This window comes from Protomyctophum parallelum, assembly GCF_964188405.1.
Source record: "Protomyctophum parallelum genome assembly, chromosome: 9".
NCBI classification, from domain to species: Eukaryota; Metazoa; Chordata; class Actinopteri; order Myctophiformes; family Myctophidae; genus Protomyctophum; species Protomyctophum parallelum.
This window is the reverse complement of record NC_139706.1, coordinates 14,822,543-14,843,314: the sequence shown is the minus strand read 5'-3', so window position 1 is coordinate 14,843,314 and position 20,772 is coordinate 14,822,543. Positions and strand designations below refer to the sequence as shown.

Sequence of the window (20,772 nt, the reverse complement as noted above, 5' to 3'; positions counted from 1 at the left end):
ATTACAAACTAAATAACGCTTTAAAAATGTTGAGAATAAAGGATTTTGCAATATTACAAGTCAGTGGTGTTTGATGAAATACTTTTTTTCACTAAAGTAAAAGTTGCCTAGCAGTATCACAATGTAATATGCTCTACAAGTGGTTAAGTTTCAGAATAAATACGCAAATTAACAGTAGCCTTGGGACCAACCCACCTAGTATAATACAACAGTAGTTTTAAGTAGTACAATACAACTTAATAGTAGTCCAGTAATAACTAATAATTGTAGTGAAAGTATAATATTTGCATGTGAAATGTAGAGGTAATTAAACGATTTAAGAGTCATGTGTCCCTCAAAATATAGTAGGCATAGGCATACCTTAAAGAAGTTAATGCTTGCTCTATCAACTCCAGACATTGCCTTATTCAGTTTCAAGTTAAATATGAATGAATGACTGGATAAATGAAATTGTACTGGTACCACGGAACGTGACGCGCACGCACGCACGCACGCATCGCGGCATGCACACAGAACAGCTGTAGGCTATAGCCTAAGCCTAAAACACAAAAGTAGACTTAAAATGGTCAGACAAACATCCTTACTGGACACTAGCGAAACTAAAAGGTTTGCTTTGGACGAATATATCTGTAACTGTTATTTGATGGAGGAGAACACCACACAGCAGCAGTAGCCTACTGGAGCCATAGCAGTCACACTCCTGTAACTTAAGTCAAGTGTGCATGGCATGCTTACCGGCTACGTGCGCTCACAGTCAGCTCAGGTATATAAACAGTTAAAGCTGTTGTTATGCAAAGTAGTGGCTATTTGAATTCGGCACGGTACTTTACACGGTGTGAAAATAGGGGGAGGTGGGCGGGTTGGTCCTAAGGCTACTGTTAATATGAAAAAAAGTATTTCATCAAACACCACTGACTTGTAATATTGCAAAATCCTTTATTCTCAACATTTTTAAAGCGTTATTTAGTTTGTAATGTTGATGAATTAAAAACAATATAGGCTTTTGAAGGCAGGATTGTGATGTGAACCCAATACTGCCACCAGCAGGCTAAGCCCATGCAGCCCAGAAACGTACCCTGTGCTCTTTAAATTTCTGAATAAAATGAAACAGTTAGCAAGTCGAAAAACACCCAGTCGGAAAACAATCTGTGATATGTCTTCTATTATATTCCTGGACCGATTATATGACAAAGGTCCCTATCGTTCATAAATAATGTTTCTTTACAAGATGTCCAGCGGGCTCCCATCCACTCCAATGTATTCATCGAACTTCCGCTGCGAGTTCTTGCACATGGGGGCGTGGTGGGGTGTCATGGCGCAGCCCTGGCGTCCAGTCACGTGACACCATGACGGTGGTGTCTTTTCCTTCTCTAAGCTTTCTTGCCTCAAATACGGAAGAGACGGGTGGAGGTAGGTTTGGTCAGTGTTTGTTTGGAAGTGCGGAAGTGCCACGTCACCATCGGTCTTCGGAGCAAGTAAGTGATAAATGTTATTTAATACTTAACGCTGGTGTTGTTTGTGTGTTCAAACGTCTATCACTTGAAGTTACTTGTTATGATGTTTATATATGATGTTTGTACGAAACTGTAAAACAGTGTTTCAGTAGCCGAATGGTTAGTGTCGAAGGTTTATAAACAACTATGCCCGGCCTCAATGTTTACTAACCGTCGACAGTACCCACTCGACTACCGAAACACGGCTTTAAAGAGTAGTATTTACATATCTAAACACAACAAGTAACTTCAAAAGTGATAACATGTTTGAGCCACGGACCACCATTTCACATTAATAGACTCTCACAATGGTGGTCAGTGGCTCAAATGGGTCTGAGAGACTAGATGGCCTCAAATGTTGGTCCGTGGCTCAAACGCTGAATAAATAATCGACTAGAGGTGAGAAGAGTATTGTCTGGTAGGTAAAAGGACAAACATTCTGTGAAAATTGGCACGAAGCAACAAACATTCTTTGAAATTGGTGGGAAACGATCCCGGGCACTCATGTTAACAAAGCTGTCACTAACCACTATCGCTATGCTACAATCAGCATTATAAAATCCAAGGATCAAAAGTAGCAATCTTCTACATTCTCTAATTGTGTAGTTTTTTGGAAATTAAGCAGATGCTTAACAACAATTGAACTATTGAGAGTGTAAAGATCTACTATTGGGGTCAATTTGGTTACCTAAATTAAATTGCTCTGTATTGTGACAGTAATCATTGCTATAGAGTGTGTGTTCAGTAACAGTGTTAAATAGCTCTATAGTGTGACAGTAATCATTGCTATAGTGTGTGTTCAGTAACAGTGTTAAATAGCTCTATAGTGTGACAGTAATCATTGCTATAGTGTGTGTTCAGTAACAGTGTTAAATAGCTCTATAGTGTGACAGTAATCATTGCTATAGTGTGTGTTCAGTAACAGTGTTAAATAGCTCTATAGTGTGACAGTAATCATTGCTATAGTGTGTGTTCAGTAACAGTGTTAAATAGCTCTATAGTGTGACAGTAATCATTGCTATAGTGTGTGTTCAGTAACAGTGTTAAATAGCTCTATATTGTGACAAAATCATTGCTATAGTGTTTGTTCAGTAACAGAGGTCTCCCGGTCTCTCCAGTTTTTTGTTAAACACAGTCCCATAGTAACGGTACCTCTCATTCAGTCCCATTCACTCCCATTCACTTTTATTCACTCCCATTCAGTCACATAGTAACAGTACACCCCATTCAGTCCCATTCACTCTCATCGTATCAGTCCCATAGTAACAGTACCTCCCATTCACTCCCATTCACTCAAATAGTATCAGTCCCATAGTAACAATACCTCCCATTCACTCCCATCCACTCCCATGCACTCCCATAGTATCAGTCCCATAGTAACAGTACCTCCCTTTCACTCCCATTCACTCCCATAGTATCAGTAACTCCCATTATCTTGCAACACAGCAGCCAAGTATATGCAGAACACATATACACGCATTTGACACAAACAACAAGACAATTTACATACATAAAGACATGAAGACAAGAGCAATATCCACCGCTTAGATTATCCTGTGGCTACTACAACTCCTGATTAAACCCTTTTCTATTTATTAAAGAGCTGGAGAGACAGGAATATTCCTGTTACTGAACACACACTATAGCAATTATTACTGTCACAATAACTTTGTACTTTTGCTACTGATGTTTGTGTGCAACATTTGAGCTGGTGTCAAGTCACCTTAATTCAAGTGATAGATTATATACAGGGGCATGCCATATGGTCTACCTGCACAGCCTTTGTGATTACTGGTAGATCACGATGTACCTTTTGGGCACCCCTGCAATACAGGATTCCTGTCCAGAATTGTTTTTTATTAAATATAGAGGGTTTAAGTGTAGGGTTTGTCATGTTGGTGTTCTCTATATCTTTTCGTCCTGGGCATGACGTTAAACTGTCCAGTGTAACTCCAAGTTACATGGGGTGGTTATGGTTTGAGAGTTTGTGATGCTCAGTTCTTTTTTTGCGTCTCGGTTCCTCAGGTGGAAGCTGCATAGTTGGGTTTTTGATGGGTTGGGTTTCAAGTGGCTGGTCGTTTGTTTAGATATTGAAAAGGAGGGGGGCGAGCGCGCTACCTTGTGGGAGGCCGTTCTTTTCGGCTTTCCATTTACTCCTCTGGTCATTTAACTGAACATAGAAGCGCCTGTTGTTGAGGAGGCTTTTCCTGACCATTGTGCGGTGTTGGACAGTGTCGTAGGCAGCAGAGAGATCTCTGAATGCTGCTCCAGTTATTTGTTTCCCCTCAAACCCATCCTCAATGTGTTGGGTGAGGTTGAGCTCTGTCCAGCACAGGAGCGGCTGGGACGGAAACCAGCTTGGTCTTTAGTCAGCTTGGTATCTATGAGTGGCAACAAGGCGTTGGAGTAGCAGCTTCTCATATAGCCTTGTAGGTGATGCAGAGGGAAATGGGTCGGTAGCTCTTTGTGGATAATGGGTCTATGCCAGGTTTAGGGATTGCAACCACGTTGGCCTTTTCCCAGACAGAAGGGATGGTTTTCTGTGCTATGCATGTGTTCAGCATCCCCACAAGCCAGGTCTTTGCGTTGGGTCCCAGGTGCTGTAACATTTCTGCCAGTAGGTCATCAATCCCTGCTGCTTTTCCGGGTTTCAACTTTCCCATTGCAGTTTCAAGTTCTTCTAGGTCGAAGGGTTTGGTTTGAGGGCTGGCTGATTGTGGTTGGTCTGATACCACTGTGCGATGGTATTCTCCTGTGGGTCGGTGGCGGTCTTGGTCACAACTGGTGGCCAACAGTTGTAACCAACACCGCCACCGACCCACATAGAATACCATCGCACAGTGGTATCAGACCAACCACAATCAGCCAGCCCTCAAACCAAACCCTTCGACTTAGAAGAACGTGAAACTGCAATGGGAAAGTTGAAACCCGGAAAAGCAGCAGGGATTGATGGCATACTGGCAGAAATGATACAGCACCTGGGACCTATCGCAAGGACCTGGCTTGTGGGGATGCTGAACACATGCATAGCACAGAAAACCATCCCTTCTGTTTGGAAAAAGGCTGGAGTAGTTGCAATCCCTAAACCTGGCAAAGACCCATTATCCCCGAAGAGCTACCGACCCATTTCCCTCCTCTGCATCACCTACAAGCTCTATGAGAGGCACTACAATTTCTGAACAGACTATATTTACATCAATATGTCTGGGTCCCCACCTACTCACTCAGGGTTGACGTGTCACACCTGCAGTGATGGGAGGGGCACCAAAATGTGGTATTTTGATTGTTTAATGGGGGCACTCCCTTAGTATAAAAGTGTATGTTTTGTGTACACATGACCTGATGAAGATCAAATGGATCGAAACGCTGTCAGTATTTCAACAAAGAACGTCTTTCTTATACCTGTGGTGTGCAGGGTCCATCCAATACCTACACCAGTTGTGATGCAACAGAGTTTGCTGTGACCGTTGTGAATTATGGGTGGTGTGGTTTTTGCCAAGACGGTGGATTGTGGCCCATGCCTTCCTGCTGTTATTTGACATGTTGGTGTTCTCTATATCTTTTCGTCCTGGGCATGACGTTAAACTGTTCCGTTCGAGAGGACCAGCGACCCTCGAATGTAAACGGCCACGAAAGGAAATTATGTGTGTGTGAGGTGTTCTCTATAGGTTGGGTTTCAGGTGGTTGTATTGTAGTAGCTTGACATTTCTTGGAGGGCACTTTCAAGGACAGACTCAATCTTCTGGAAGTCTGCTTGTTGGGTCGTAATGCAGAGGTTGTCGGCGTAGATGAAACGCTGGCATTAGGCATTGGGTAGTGGCTGGTCGTTTGTGTAGATATTGAAAAGGAGGGGGGCGAGCACGCTACCTTGTTGGAGGCCGTTCTTTTGGGCTTTCCATTTACTCCTCTGGTCATTTAACTGGACATAGAAGCGCCTGTTGTTGAGGAGGCTTTTCTTGACCATTGTGCGGTGTTGGACAGTGTCGTAGGCAGCAGAGAGATCTCTGAATGCTGCTCCAGTTATTTGTTTCCCCTCAAACCCATCCTCAATGTGTTGGGTGAGGTTGAGCTCTGTCCAGCACAGGAGCGGCTGGGACGGAAACCAGCTTGGTCTTTAGTCAGCTTGGTATCTATGAGTGGCAACAAGGCGTTGGAGTAGCAGCTTCTCATATAGCCTTGTAGGTGATGCAGAGGGAAATGGGTCGGTAGCTCTTTGTGGATAATGGGTCTTTGCCAGGTTTAGGGATTGCAACCACTTTGGCCTTTTCCCAGACAGAAGTGATGGTTTTCTGTGCTATGCATGTGTTCAGCATCCCCACAAGCCAGGTCTTTGCGTTGGGTCCCAGGTGCTGTAACATTTCTGCCAGTAGGTCATCAATCCCTGCTGCTTTTCCGGGTTTCAACTTTCCCATTGCAGTTTCAAGTTCTTCTAGGTCGAAGGGTTTGGTTTGAGGGCTGGCTGATTGTGGTTGGTCTGATACCACTGTGCGATGGTATTCTCCTGTGGGTCGGTGGCGGTCTTGGTCACAACTGGTGGCCAACAGTTGTAACCAACACCGCCACCGACCCACATAGAATACCATCGCACAGTGGTATCAGACCAACCACAATCAGCCAGCCCTCAAACCAAACCCTTCGACTTAGAAGAACGTGAAACTGCAATGGGAAAGTTGAAACCCGGAAAAGCAGCAGGGATTGATGGCATACTGGCAGAAATGATACAGCACCTGGGACCTATCGCAAGGACCTGGCTTGTGGGGATGCTGAACACATGCATAGCACAGAAAACCATCCCTTCTGTTTGGAAAAAGGCTGGAGTAGTTGCAATCCCTAAACCTGGCAAAGACCCATTATCCCCGAAGAGCTACCGACCCATTTCCCTCCTCTGCATCACGTCTTTCTTATACCTGTGGTGTGCGGGCTCCATCCAATACCTACACCAGTTGTGATGCAACAGAGTTTGCTGTGACCGTTGTGAATTATGGGTGGTGTGGTCTTTGCCAAGACGGTGGATTGTGGCCCATGCCTTCCTGCTGTTATTTGTCATTATGGTGTTCTCTATATCTTTTCGTCCTGGGCATGACGTTAAACTGTTCCGTTCGAGAGGACCGGCGACCCTCGAATGTAAACGGCCACGAAAGGAAACTGTGTGTGTGAGGTGTTCTCTATCATTTCATTCCAGACTTCACTGTCTATCTCCTGTGTTTTCCATTCATCTTGAGCGTTACACAGTCGTCTGATGTGCGGGGGGAGGTGCCGGCTAGCGCATAAAGGCACGGACGGGACAGGTGTTTTCTTGACCCATCCCGTGATGATGCGACAGGTGTCATTTAGGGCTGTGTCGACCAATTTGGTGTGACGTGATCGGCTCCAGCTTGAGCAGGAATACTCTGCTGTAGAGAAAGACAGGGCCATGGCAGTTGCACGGATTGTTTGTGGGTCTGCGCCCCACTTGGGAGTTCACTAGTTTTCACAGGATGTTATTGTGGGTGTTGACCGTGGCTTTTGTGTTCTCCAGGTGTTTTTTTTGAAGAAGAGTGTCCTGTCCAGTGTAACTCCAAGATACATGGGGTGGGTATGGTTGGAGAGTTTGTGACCATCCCAAGTGACGCTCAGTTCTTTTCTTGCGTCTCGGTTCCTCAGGTGGAAGCTGCATAATTGGGTTTGTGTGTGTCTTTCTTTTTCTGTCTTTCTTTCTTAGGACGGAGATCAAGGTAGACGCCATAGGAAGGCTCAACACTAGCCGATGCCCCTAGAGATCCATCCCAAAGCTTCCCTCAGGGAGCACAGCAAGCCAGCTAGCCAGCAAGCCTGCCCAGTCAGCCAACGCAGCCAGTCAGCTCCGCCAGTCAGCCAGTGTAGAAAGTCAGGCTGCCAAGCCAGAGCATATCAGCCCTTGCAGTCAGCCATTGCAGCCATACCAGCCTTGCTCAGTAAGCTCAGCCAGTCCTCTCTTGAGGCCTGGCTCTCTGTCTGCCTGGCCCGGTCTGCCCTGCCCTGCCTTGCAGCAACAGAACCAGCCTTTCTGGAAAGCCAGCCAGCTCAGAATGCGAGCTGAGCAAGCCAGTGCAGCAGCAAGCCCAGACTAGGTTACCGCAGCCTTACTGTGCAGCCACAGCCACTCAGTCTAGACCAGCAGGAGCTGGCCAGGCTCCAACCCTTGCAGCGCAGCCTTAGGCCGGACAGTCCCCCTGCCTGCACTTTGTTGCCTTCCTGGCCTGTCTGCCTGCCTAGGCGCCTCGGTCTTCCTGTCTGTCTGCCTTGGCCTGCCAGTCTGAAACTGGTTTAGACTAACTGCGTGCTTGCCAGCTGCGCTGGCTTGCTGAGCTCGTATTCTGAGCTGGCTGGCTTGCCAGCAAGGCTGGTTCTGTTGCTGCAAGGCAGGGCGGGGCAGACCGGGCCAGGCAGACAGAGAGCCAGGCCTCGAGAGAGGCCTGGCTGAGCTGACTGAGCAAGGCTGGTATGGCTACAATGGTTGACTGCAAGGGCTGATGTGCGCTGGCTTGGCAGCCTGACTTTCTACACTGGCTGACTGGCGGAGCTGGCTGGCTGCGTTGGCTGACTGGGCGGGCTTGCTGGCTAGCTGGCTTGCTGGACTCCCTGAGGGAAGCTTTGGGATGGATCTCTAGGGGCATCGGCTTGTGTTGAGCCTTCCAACGGCGTCTACCTTGATCTTCGTCCTAAGAAAGAAAGACAGAAAAAGAAAGACACACACAAACTCAACTACGCAGCTTCCACATGAGGAAGGCAGGCAGGCACGCACGCACGCAGGCAGGCAGGCACAAGCTGCCTGCGTGCTTGCTTCGCCCTCCAGTTGCTGCTCCAGTTATTTGTTTTCCCTCAAACCCATCCTCAATGTGTTGGGTGAGGTTGAGCTCTGTCCAGCACAGGAGCGGCCGGGACGGAAACCAGCTTGGTCTTTAGTCAGTTTGGTGTCTATGAGTGGCATGAGGCGTTGGAGTAGCAGCCTCTCTTGTAGGTGATGCAGAGGAGGGAAATGGGTCGGTAGCTCTTTGGGGATGATGGGTCTTTGCCAGGTTTAGGGATTGCAACCACTTTGGCCGTTCTCCAGACAGAAGGGATGGTTTTCTGTGCCATGCATGTATTCAGCATCCCTACGAGCCAGGTCTTTGCGTTAGGTTCCAGGTGCTGTATAATTTCTGCCAGTATGTCATCAATCCCTGCTGCTTTTCCGGGTTTCAACTTTCCCATTGCAGTTTCGAGTTCTTCTAGGTCGAAGGGTTTGGTTTGAGGGCTGGCTGATTGTGGTTGGTCTGATACCACTGTGCGATGGTATTCTCCTGTGGGTCGGTGGCGGTGTTGGTTACGACTGTTGGCCACCAGTTGTGATGCAACAGAGTTCGCTGTGACCGTTGTGAATTATGGGTGGCTCCCTGAGGTCCTTGATCCCCATGGGGTCCAACAGTGGTCATTGAAGCGTGCACAGACATGCACAAATGCACCTACACACGCACAGGCGCACATGCGTATGCACACCTGGACCTGTAAATGAACAACAACACAAAAACTAAGGCACTGGTGTCGGACTTCTGGTTTACCGGAACGGGGTTCAACTCCCTGCAGTGCCCTGCTCAATGTGTTATATTTACATGGTTCATTGGTCCATGGTCTCAGGTCATTGAGCGGCGCGCTATTGTGTGCGATTCTTCATCATTGTTGAGGATTTAAAAAAAAGGTGAAAATCAAGGAAAAGCGAAAGGCTATAGTCCATGGTCACGGACCGCATACTGGTCAAGGTAATTCATACTGGTGAAGATCATTTACTAGTCTTATGAAGGTCATTTATACTGGTCAAGGTCATTTACTAGTCTCATGAAGGTAATTTATACTGGTCAGTCATATACTGGTCACGGTCATTTATACTGGTCAAGGTCATTTGTACTTGTCAAGGTCATTTATACTGGTCAAGGTCATTTACTAGTCTTATTGAAGGTCATTTATACTGCTCAAGGTTATTGATCAATATCAATGACCTTGATGACCCCAAGGTCATTAAGTGGCATGCTATAGTGCGCGATTCTTCATCATTGTTCACGATTTGAAAAAAGGTTAAATCGCGGAAAAGCGAAAGGCTATAGTCCATAGTCTCGGAGGGCATACAAAAATGTGTGGTGCTATACAGGCCGTTCTGGAAAATTTGGGACAGAGGTTCATCGTTGGCATCCAGGGAGTGTGTGTGCAAAATTTGGCATCGACCGGGTTAATGGTGCTGGAGATTAGCTGTTAACAAACTGACGGACACACACACACACACACACACTCACTCAGAGTGCAAAGCATACTCTATCCCCATGGCTTTGGCCTGGTGCCATACCGTTATTAATTATTGCCTACAATGTCAATTGTGAAATTACTTTACCGTTGCAATGCAACATTTACATTTCAACGAATGGACCTCGTAAAACAAAACAAAAACCAAGGCACTGGTTGTGGTACTTCTGGTTTACCGGAATGGGGTTCAACTCCCTGCAGTGCTCTGCTCAATTTGTTGTATTTACATGGTTCATTTTTATTTTCTGCTCATTGTGTTGCCTTTTCATAGATGATAACCCCCAGGTTCTTTAATGTGTTTGCACTCCCTACAGTTAGGTTACCAAGTCTATTTATTTATTATTTCTGTTCACTAGAACTAGAACCAATTACCAAAGTAGGCTTTCTAATGACACAACTCGCCTTTGTTTTTATGTGTAGCAAAAACGTTCTTTTTATTTACGCCAAAGAGTAGAGGCTGGTCTGCATTCATGCGAGCGGGGAAGTTTAGAGTAACATAGCTCTAAATGAAACGCATTAGAGCTATGGACCAGAGCTAGTAGTCATAGCACTTCATGGTATATGCATAGTTTATATAGTTTCATTATAGATATATTAAACAGAGAGGACTGGAGTCAATTGGGTTATATTATGTTTAACACTAATTTGAAGCTGTCAAAATCTGACAGACTTCTGGCGGCCATGGCCACGCCCACCTTTTGGTAACGCCCACTTTCGGCCAAGCCCACAAAAAGGACCCCCCATGTAATTTGCCAGGCAGGCTCCACTCTCAGACAGATATTTGGCTCCGTCTTATGAGCTAATTTAGAATTTCCTGTCTGAGAGCTAGCTAATTTAAGACATCCGGTTGCCTTCAGAATAAAATAAGGTTATTTAATTCGTTAATTAAATAATTGTCAATGCCCCAAGGCACAGCACTTTTTTGAGCGTTGACCTCAGTAGAAGGTCTGCTGCCGTGAATTTTACACCTCTCCCACTTAGCGGAGAGTGGGGTGTGGTACAGGACATCTCCCCGAACGCGTGGGTATACTGCATCTACAAGTAGTACAAGATAAATTGAAACCATTGACACCTACTTCGATGGTTCAGTTGTCATCTATGCCGGGGAATTTAGCAGCTCTCATTCAAGCGTTTTTTCAAAATCCAGGTCACACATTTGATTGCAAAACAATCTGTGGTGTCACTCAACAACTAGTGAATAGCATCTTACTTGGCCTTAGGAATGCACAATGACCCATTAGATTTTATACACAAACTAGTAGTTTGGTTGAGTATGTGTGGTGTCCACACAGTTGTTCAAGCAAAACATACAGACATCTGTACATTCTGTGCCTGGACAGTTGAAAGCAATTAACAGAACAATAACGGAGGACAATTTGGAAGAAGATGATGATGATGTGGTTTTATGCAATGAAAGTCTAAATGACAATATGTGTGAAGCTATACCATTACCAATTCTAACATTTCTACAACAGACATCTGCTATCAAAAAATGTCACACACGGCTTGAAGAAGCAGCAGCGCAGGACTCAACATTTAGACGGAAACTTGAGAAATTCAATCTAGCCAACACATCAGTGTCATTAGTGTCTCAGAAATGTTCTAGGACAGAAGAATGCACCATATTAAACAGCTTTGTAGAATACACACTTCGGTCTCCTTTCCTTGGAGATGACCTGCTTTGCCTGAAAAGTCTTAGTCTGTATAGTTGTACTCAATGTGGTGACAAGGCCTTACCATCTACAAAGAACATGTCACAATTCATAGTGCAGCCACTTGACGTGTCACAAAAAGGCATCTTAGACACTATTGCACAAATATTACCTGCTCAATCTGAACAATGTGAAACATGTCAGCAGGAAAAGAGCTTATCAACATATGAAGTAATTAACAGCCCACAGACTTTACTTCTCCTGTTAAGAGCTGGCACAAAAATTCCAAAAACGTTCAATTTATCCTGTCTGTACCACCAAAATGAGTATGCTTTGACCAGTATGTGTGTATTTTTCGACAGGCCACCATATGCGTCATTGTACATCCTTAAAGATCATAAATGGCATATCTGGACAAATGAATCGAATGACACAGCAGGCTATACCTTTGATGCAAAGAACATCCGCTCGACAGCACACAAAGACAGTAGTCACAAGTAGTTTCTATGTCGTGTCATACGAGAAAATAAACAGTCGAGAAATAATCAAGTTTCGTCAGGACAAACAAATGCATAAATGCACAGACAGATGCAATCAACGCACACAAGTGACACCCATTCCAAAGCTAGAGGTAACTCCTTGACCTGACTTAGCTTGCGTAGAGAAAGTGATTTCATGTCAATGCCCCAAGGCACAGCACTTTTTTGAGCGTTGACCCCAGTAGAAGGTCTGCTGCTGTGAATTTTACACCTCTCCCGCTTAGCGGAGAGTGTGGTGTGGTAGAGGACATCTCCCCGAACGCGTGGGTATGTCCAGATAGTTGCCTCGCGGAGGCCTCTTTGTCCAGTGTCCATTCTGGGTCCGGAAACGGTACTTTTTTCAGCGTTGACCACAGTAGAAGGTCTGCTGCTGTGAATTTTACACCTCTCCCGCTTAGCGGAGAGTGGGGTGTGGTACAGGACATCTCCCCGAACGCGTGGGTATGTCCAGATAGTTGCCTCGCGGAGCCGTCTTTTGTCCAGTGTCCATTCTGGGTCCGGAAACGGTACTTTTTGTCAGCCTTGACCCCAGTAGAAGGTCTGCTGCTGTGAATTTTACACCTCTCCCGCTTAGCGGAGAGTGTGGTGTGGTAGAGGACATCTCCCCGAACGTGTGGGTATGTCCAGATAGTTGCCTCGCGGAGGCCTCTTTGTCCAGTGTCCATTCTGGGTCCGGAAACGGTACTTTTTGTCAGCATTGACCCCAGTAGAAGGTCTGCTGCTGTGAATTTTACACCTCTCCCGCTTAGCGGAGAGTGTGGTGTGGTAGAGGACATCTCCCCGAACGTGTGGGTATGTCCAGATAGTTGCCTCGCGGAGGCCTCTTTGTCCAGTGTCCATTCTGGGTCCGGAAACGGTACTTTTTTCAGCGTTGACCACAGTAGAAGGTCTGCTGCTGTGAATTTTACACCTCTCCCGCTTAGCGGAGAGTGGGGTGTGGTACAGGACATCTCCCCGAACGTGTGGGTATGTCCAGATAGTTGCCTCGCGGAGCCGTCTTTTGTCCAGTGTCCATTCTGGGTCCGGAAACGGTACTTTTTGTCAGCCTTGACCCCAGTAGAAGGTCTGCTGCTGTGAATTTTACACCTCTCCCGCTTAGCGGAGAGTGGGGTGTGGTACAGGACATCTCCCCGAACGCGTGGGTATGTCCAGATAGTTGCCTCGCGGAGCCGTCTTTTGTCCAGTGTCCATTCTGGGTCCGGAAACGGTACTTTTTGTCAGCCTTGACCCCAGTAGAAGGTCTGCTGCTGTGAATTTTACACCTCTCCCGCTTAGCGGAGAGTGTGGTGTGGTAGAGGACATCTCCCCGAACGTGTGGGTATGTCCAGATAGTTGCCTCGCGGAGGCCTCTTTGTCCAGTGTCCATTCTGGGTCCGGAAACGGTACTTTTTGTCAGCATTGACCCCAGTAGAAGGTCTGCTGCTGTGAATTTTACACCTCTCCCGCTTAGCGGAGAGTGTGGTGTGGTAGAGGACATCTCCCCGAACGTGTGGGTATACACTGACACGAAACAAGACAGGAACGCCCAAAAACGTCACAGCCGGTTTTTTAACAAGACAGGAACGCCCAAAAACATCACATCCGTTGTTTTACCCCGGGCAGAATTTTCTATGGCTGCCAATGCAACTTTTTCCAATCCTTAATCACATACGGCAAACACCTATGCCGATAATATCTAACTTGCGGAGGTAACGTGCCTTGTCCGCGGGCAACAGATCTTTCAACGTATGGCATTGCAAATACGTTAGATAATCGCTACTCTGCGCAATATTGTTTTGAAAATGCCGCAAATTGCATTGCAGTGAACGAGAGCAAATCACAAATCACAAATCTTACCCCGTGGGGTGGGCGGAGCCGCGGAGTCGCAGCTGACGCCCCTCCCTCCGCTCTGATGACGCGTTGTTATGTCAATGTATGTCCAGATAGTTGCCTCGCGGAGGCCTCTTTGTCCAGTGTCCATTCTGGGTCCGGAAACGGTACTTTTTTCAGCGTTGACCACAGTAGAAGGTCTGCTGCTGTGAATTTTACACCTCTCCCGCTTAGCGGAGAGTGGGGTGTGGTACAGGACATCTCCCCGAACGCGTGGGTATGTCCAGATAGTTGCCTCGCGGAGCCGTCTTTTGTCCAGTGTCCATTCTGGGTCCGGAAACGGTACTTTTTGTCAGCCTTGACCCCAGTAGAAGGTCTGCTGCTGTGAATTTTACACCTCTCCCGCTTAGCGGAGAGTGGGGTGTGGTATAGGACATCTCCCCGAACGCGTGGGTATGTCCAGATAGTTGCCTTGCGGAGCCGTCTTTTGTCCAGTGTCCACTTTATAAAGTCCATGCACTCCAGTGAATAGCATTTATCCATTTAGATAACTTTATTATTATTATTATAAGGATTTAATTACTTATTCTTACACAGAAACATAATGTGTGTCTTATAGCATCATATAGCATCATTTAAATGCTTAATTTGTAGTTTTAATGTGCAAATTAAACTTTTTTTCAATACTCTAGAGGGTACTCTTATTTTGAAGAGATCGTCCACCGGAAGTCTTAAATTAGCTCACTAGATTAGCTCACTAGACGCTGCCATTGTTCCGCCAGTAGTCTTTTTGGATGTATTGAACAGGCATTGCACGCATTTAACTGCAGAACGCTGCTGCTCTAGCATAAAAAAACCCCGAAACGAAACCAAACTGAACTGACCTAAACTAATCTACAACAATTAATAACTTCGATATGGAACACGTACACGGTTAAGTTTTGAATAGACATTGTTTGTAATAATATGGAATGGGACTGGGACAGTGCACAGTGTCGTGCTCAGCTGAATGAGATATTTTTCCGTCAACATGATTATATTCAAGCAGGTAAGTTAAAGTTACCTAAACTCACCTGTCACCACTGCTGGATTTATAAAAACTACTGATGTGTTAGCTGCAATTTGCAACTCTAAATTTAATAATGGGAATTAATCTAGAGTTGCAATACCCTCCATTGACTCCCCACTCATTTGCTTTTGCGATCTGCTTGTATTAAACGACGTTTAACAAACAACTCACCAACATTGCAGCTGTAGGGCAAGCTTGTTGTTATCTTCTTTCAATCTGCCAAGCGTTTGTTTCATAAAAATCCACCGTAGACATGTTGTGAGGTACATTTAAAAAATAAACTGTTACTTTGTGATAAAGCACTAAGACTTGTTTACAACTATAGTGTCCACCTTTTTCATTTCATCAGAACAGAGACGTACAAATATACACTTCTATAGAAATACAGGACATTATCATATAAAGAAAGTAAAACAGGGGAAAAACATGAACAGTATGGGGAAGTGTGTGTGTGTGTGGCTGTGGCTACACTAGGCAGGCGTGAAGCGTCAGAAGTCCGTCGCGTCAGGTCTCACTTTAAATCCTTCCGGGGCTTTGGGCGGTTCCTAGAGGAGACGCACACGGAAGCCTATTTAAACGCCTGTAGTCCTCTATTTCTTCGTTAGCGAAGTGGGCGTGAGAGGGACGTTTGAGTGACAAGATGTTGACACAGACAAAGGCGCATTCTAGTGTAGGCTGTATGGTGCTGTGTTGCTACTTGGCTATGGACTTATGACTGTCTAGTCGACTGGTTAACATACGTGCCTTTGGAACGGGGGACCCGGGTACGCCTCCCGGCCGAGGAGTTTTAAAACTAGTTTTGTTTTCGCCGACGACTTGCGGACGGACAACTTACATCTGACGCTCTCCTCCGCGCGGCGTCAGATGTAAGCTGCCGACAAGCGTGTGTCACCCGGCGGTGAGAAGGAGAAGGAGATTTTTGATTGATTGATTTAAATATTTATTAACAGTTTGCAGAATTACAATACATTTCAAGCACAAACTCAATACAAAGACTGCATGTTAACTGTGAGTGGACGAACCAATTAAGCATTACACTTGTTTACAACAGGGTCCACATTGTTCAATTCATCAAAACATTAAAGACGTACAAATAGACACTTCTATATAGTTAAAGAACAGAACAGGAATTCATCATAAAACAGTGTTCCCTGACCGGGAATCGAACCCGGGCCGCGGCGGTGAGAGCGCCGCACCTTATCCACTAGACCACCACGGAGACGGATAATGATGATGAGAAGAGCAGCACATGATGAAGAGAACGGGCTATTTTATAAAGTATAAAAAAAAGTTATTTTCAATGTCATGGATCAGGGTTACAGTAAATGACAATGTAATTCAGCCAGGGGTGCCATGGATGAAAAGATTACAGGGGTGATCTGAAGCAAACATGAGAACCAATGCTTTACTTTATTTCTTCAGACGATTTTTCAATGTTTTGTTAATAATTTGGACATAATGTTACTTCGAGCAGTTCGAGCTGCCCACTGCCCAGATGTCTTCCTGTATCCCTTGACATGGCTTCACAATTCCCTCCCAGGGGGCGTTTGACAGCGTGAAAGAAGACAACTACAAGTATAACTCCTCCCAGTGGACGGGCTGCAGGCTGCATCTGTTCCATTGGCTAGTGCCTATCACTGCCGGGTGACGCGCTTCATTTTCACGCTTGTGCGCGGCTTCCATTTGAGTCTGTCCGTCGCGTCCATTTGAGACTGTCCGTAGCGTCCGTCGGACGCGGAGGTGGAGCTTATTTTCCATCCACCAGCTGTCTAAAAAACCCACGAAGAAGAAAAGTTGAGCTTCAAGTTCACGCCTGCTGATGGCTAGATGTGCTCACAGGGTGTGTGTGTGTGTGTGTGTGTGGGGTGATCATAGTCTAATATTTTCAGTGGTGAGGTGACCACCGAAAATATTGAGAGGGCCTATTCATAGTCTGGTAAAAACAGAGAGAAGGGCTGGGGAGAGCGGTGGTTTGCTCTTTACCGCGGCTCCGTATCAGTCAAAAGGGAGACATCGAAGAGGAAGGACGGGTGGGGAAGGATCGACATGTGGAATGTCAGAACCGATCCATATATGCAGATCTAGGTGATGATCCAGTCTTCTCCATGTATGGCTATCCATAGGGTCAGTGTCGTGGTCTTCATATATGGAGAAGGCCCATATATGGAGCGTGTCAGGAGGTGTGACGGACTGGCCGCGCTAAGACGCACTAGGCACAAGAATTGTCATACATATCTAAATATGTATGACATTTTCCCAATTCCATAGCAACCATATTTAGCCCTAGTTGCTATCGTGATCAATTTACCATATTAGGGAGGTCAGCACGCATCGACATCCTTGATTGGTCAAACCAAACCATCTTCACGGATTGGCCAACAATTTATACGATTTAAAAAGATTGCAGATCTACAAGCAAAATATTGCAGATCTACGAGCTCGTAGCGAGCTCATGCGCTATGAGCTTGTATATCTGCTATTTTTGAAGAGCCAACATATAAAATAATGGTTAAAGTGGTTAAAAAATAGCTCAATTCTAACATGACACAGGTGCTTTCCCGGTCTTAAAATGGGTTAAGTGACCTGACGTTGAACCTTCCATGTTTCCAGGTAGTCCAGAACACCGGGAGTTCTGGAACTTCTTCGAACGCTTCCAGCGGTTCAAGACGAAGAGGGACAGCTCCGGGCACGGAGCACCGGCCGACGGGAGAGAGGAAGAAGAGGGTGGAAGAAAGACGGGCGGAGAACGGGTCGACCTCGGCCTTCCGGACGAATACGACGCCCGCTACCGCATCAACGTGTCGCTGTGCACCCGGGACGTGGAGGAACGCCTCGGCAGGTACAAGAGTACAGCATCTTGCAATGGGTCTGGTCCACAAGATTCGATACACCACCAAGATACCTATGTATACCTGTCTACATACTTCCTTAATGTTAACGAAGTCCACACCCACAACACCAGAGGGAGTGCAACAAACCATGTACAACCCAGATTCGGCACAAACAAGGGACTAAATTATTTTCCTATGCCACCAAAATGTGGAACGCCCTACCAACAGTCATTAAGACATGTGAATCCCTTGACTCCTTCAAAACTGCTCTCAAAGGGCACCTACGGACGGCTGCAATTCGAAACTGGCCCACGTAAAATCTGAATCCCCCCCCCCCCCTTTTTCCCCTCACTGTATATGTTTCTTTTCCCTTTTTGCTTCCTTTATGATGAATTCCTGTTCTGTTCTTTAACTATATAGAAGTGTCTATTTGTACGTCTCTAAATGTTTTGATGAATTGAACATGGTGGACCCTGTTGTAAACAAGTGTACTGCTCAATTGGGTCGTCCACTCACAGTTAACAGTCTTTGTATTGAGTTTGTGATTGAAATGTGCTGTAATTCCGCAAACTGTTAATGAATATTTCAATCAATCAATCAAAAGGTCAACAGAACAACAGCACAGACCCGACAGGCGACGCTCCTCCTCGTCGGGACCTCCACCTCCGGGGCCCCAGGAGGTGGCGGACTGTCGCCTGGCCCTCCTCCACTTCCTGGACTTCAGCCAGAGGCAGAGCTTCGGGAAGCTGGCCAAGCTGCGCCGGGACCAGCGGAGCCTGCCCATCTTCCAGTACCGGGAGCGCATCGTGGAGCTGGTGCGGCGCCACCCCGTGGTGGTGGTGGCCGGGGACACGGGCTGCGGGAAGTCCACCCAGGTTCCCCAGTATCTCCTCCAGTCGGGCTTCACTCAGATAGCCTGCACGCAGCCTCGCCGCATCGCCTCCATATCGCTGGCCAAGAGGGTCAGCTTCGAGAGTCTCAATCAGTACGGCTCAAAGGTACGTTCGTTTTGAACCCGTTTGGGGCCTGACGTCGAAATAGAAAAACGTTGACATATATATTAAAAGATTTGTGCCGCATTCTTACGATTTTTCAAAAATAGCAGACCTACAAGCTCGTAGCGAGCCACTCGGTGGCGCGCTATGAGCTTGTAGATCTGCTATTTTTCAATAGCTAAAGCATAACATAATGCTATCACCAAAAGTGTGTAATTGTATTAGTCCTTAGAGTCCTGTTATTTTGTTTAGTTTTATTGTGAATATCAACTAGGGGTGCAAAATAAAAATCCACTTCATAAATTGATAGTGACGCGGACATGGGCGATTATTAATTGATTCACAATGTCAAAGATGTTTTTATTTACATTTTGTTTTGAATGTTGGTATATAATTATTTTTTTTATTTATTTATTTTTAAAGAAAGCTGCTTAATGTTTTTGTTTTGTGTAGTGTAATAAAAGATAACGGAAGTAAATCAGTTTTCATTAGGGATATTTAGAAAGCCAGTCACACAGTGAGGGGATTAATAAATCATGTATAGAAATCAAGATGCATCGGTAATCGATTTATAATCGAATTGTAGCCGTCTGAATCGGAATGGAATCGTCACAGATATACCTCGAGATTTCCGCCCCTAATAACAGAGTGCCCTCACGTGGTTCACGGTCCAGATTCTGTCATACTGTACACCTCCTGTAAAGCATATTATTGATACATTCCTAATTAGAAGGCGACCGAGTGATTGTTCAAGACATATTACATAATCTCAGACAATGCTTAAAGGACAACTTTAGTTTTTTTCAACCAAGGTTCATGTTTTAGGTTTTTATGAGAGAAATTAAAAGGTGAGTTTTTTCATTTGCTGCTTTCTTTCGTTTTAGGGATTTTAGCTGTTTTTTACAGGGGGGCGGGGGCATTCGAGCATGGGGCTAAATATGTCTTTTTTTACCAAAATGTTATAGCGATTTATTTTTTTTATTCTTTACTATAGTCCTACTATACCCCAAGAAATTACATTTGGCCACAAAAGATCACAGGATCTATTGAATGTGTCAAACTGGCAAATTGAGCCTATGACACACAGTGCTTCCCCCCAGTAGGCTACCTTCACATACAGTAGATCCTGGGATCTTTTGTGGCCAGATGTCATTTCTTGGGGTCTAGTAGGACTATAGTAAACAATTAAAAAAGTAATCGCTATAAAATTGTGTAAAGAAATACATATTTAGCCCCATGCTCGAAATCGAATGCCTCTGCCCCCTGTCAAAAACAGCTGAAATCCCTAAAACGAAAGAAAGCAGCAAATGGAAAAAAAATACCACTTATCTTTTACTTTCTCTCATAACAACCTAAAACATGAACTTTGGTTGAAAAAAACTAAAGTTGTCCTTTTAAATTACCAGCCACAGCTTTAGTTGGTGAATGCTGTTCCAATTCCCACCCTGCCGGTGTGGTAGAACTCAAATTGTATCCCAAAACCAGCCAGGTGAGCCTTGCATAGTGCGTAATAATCTGAGCCTTGCATAGTGCGTAATAATCTGACAGCAGCACACACCTAGGCCGGGTAGGCCCTGGGACTAGGGCTGCAACGATTCATCGATTAATCGTAATCAAATCGATTATTCAATTAGTTGTCAACTAATTTAGAACGGTAATCGATTAATCGAATCGGCAACTAATCACTACTTGTGTATCATAGGTGAGCCATCTCTCTTCCCTTACAATCTGATGATAATTGCACAGTAGCGACTGCAAAGCAAAATATGACACATTAGTACTGCGACAATGGCCCCCAGAAGTCGGCATACCCCTACCGGAGTTAGGACCAAACACAACATCGTTTTTCCTCATCTCTAAGGCCTCCCATACATGAAATGGATTCTTGTATAAAAATATTCTACTGCAAAAGTGGTGAAATTGTTATTTAAAGTTATACACCTCAAACTAAAAATAAAGCCTGTCCGTCTGGTGGTTGAGGCACTTAAAGGCATGTAGATTCACAATGGAAGCTCTGAGAGGTTCAAAACTTGGCATACTTGAAGCCAGAACATACCTCTACATTCTAGAAAAGACTGAATGTCAATATCTG

At 45.4% G+C, this 20,772-nt stretch overlaps 1 protein-coding gene across 1 annotated transcript in view; it reads left to right on the top strand.

Moving 5' to 3' along the window:
• Positions 1-14,595: 14,595 nt before the first annotated feature.
• The window catches only part of dhx34 (DEAH (Asp-Glu-Ala-His) box polypeptide 34), a 33,721-nt gene continuing 27,544 nt past the window's right edge, over positions 14,596-20,772 (top strand). Inside the window, exons 1-3 of the mRNA XM_083772554.1 lie at positions 14,596-14,833; positions 17,465-17,693; positions 18,290-18,683. Coding sequence (XP_083628680.1) covers positions 14,752-14,833; positions 17,465-17,693; positions 18,290-18,683 — 705 coding nt within the window. The 5' untranslated portion in view covers positions 14,596-14,751. The remainder of the gene's footprint in view (positions 14,834-17,464; positions 17,694-18,289; positions 18,684-20,772) is intronic.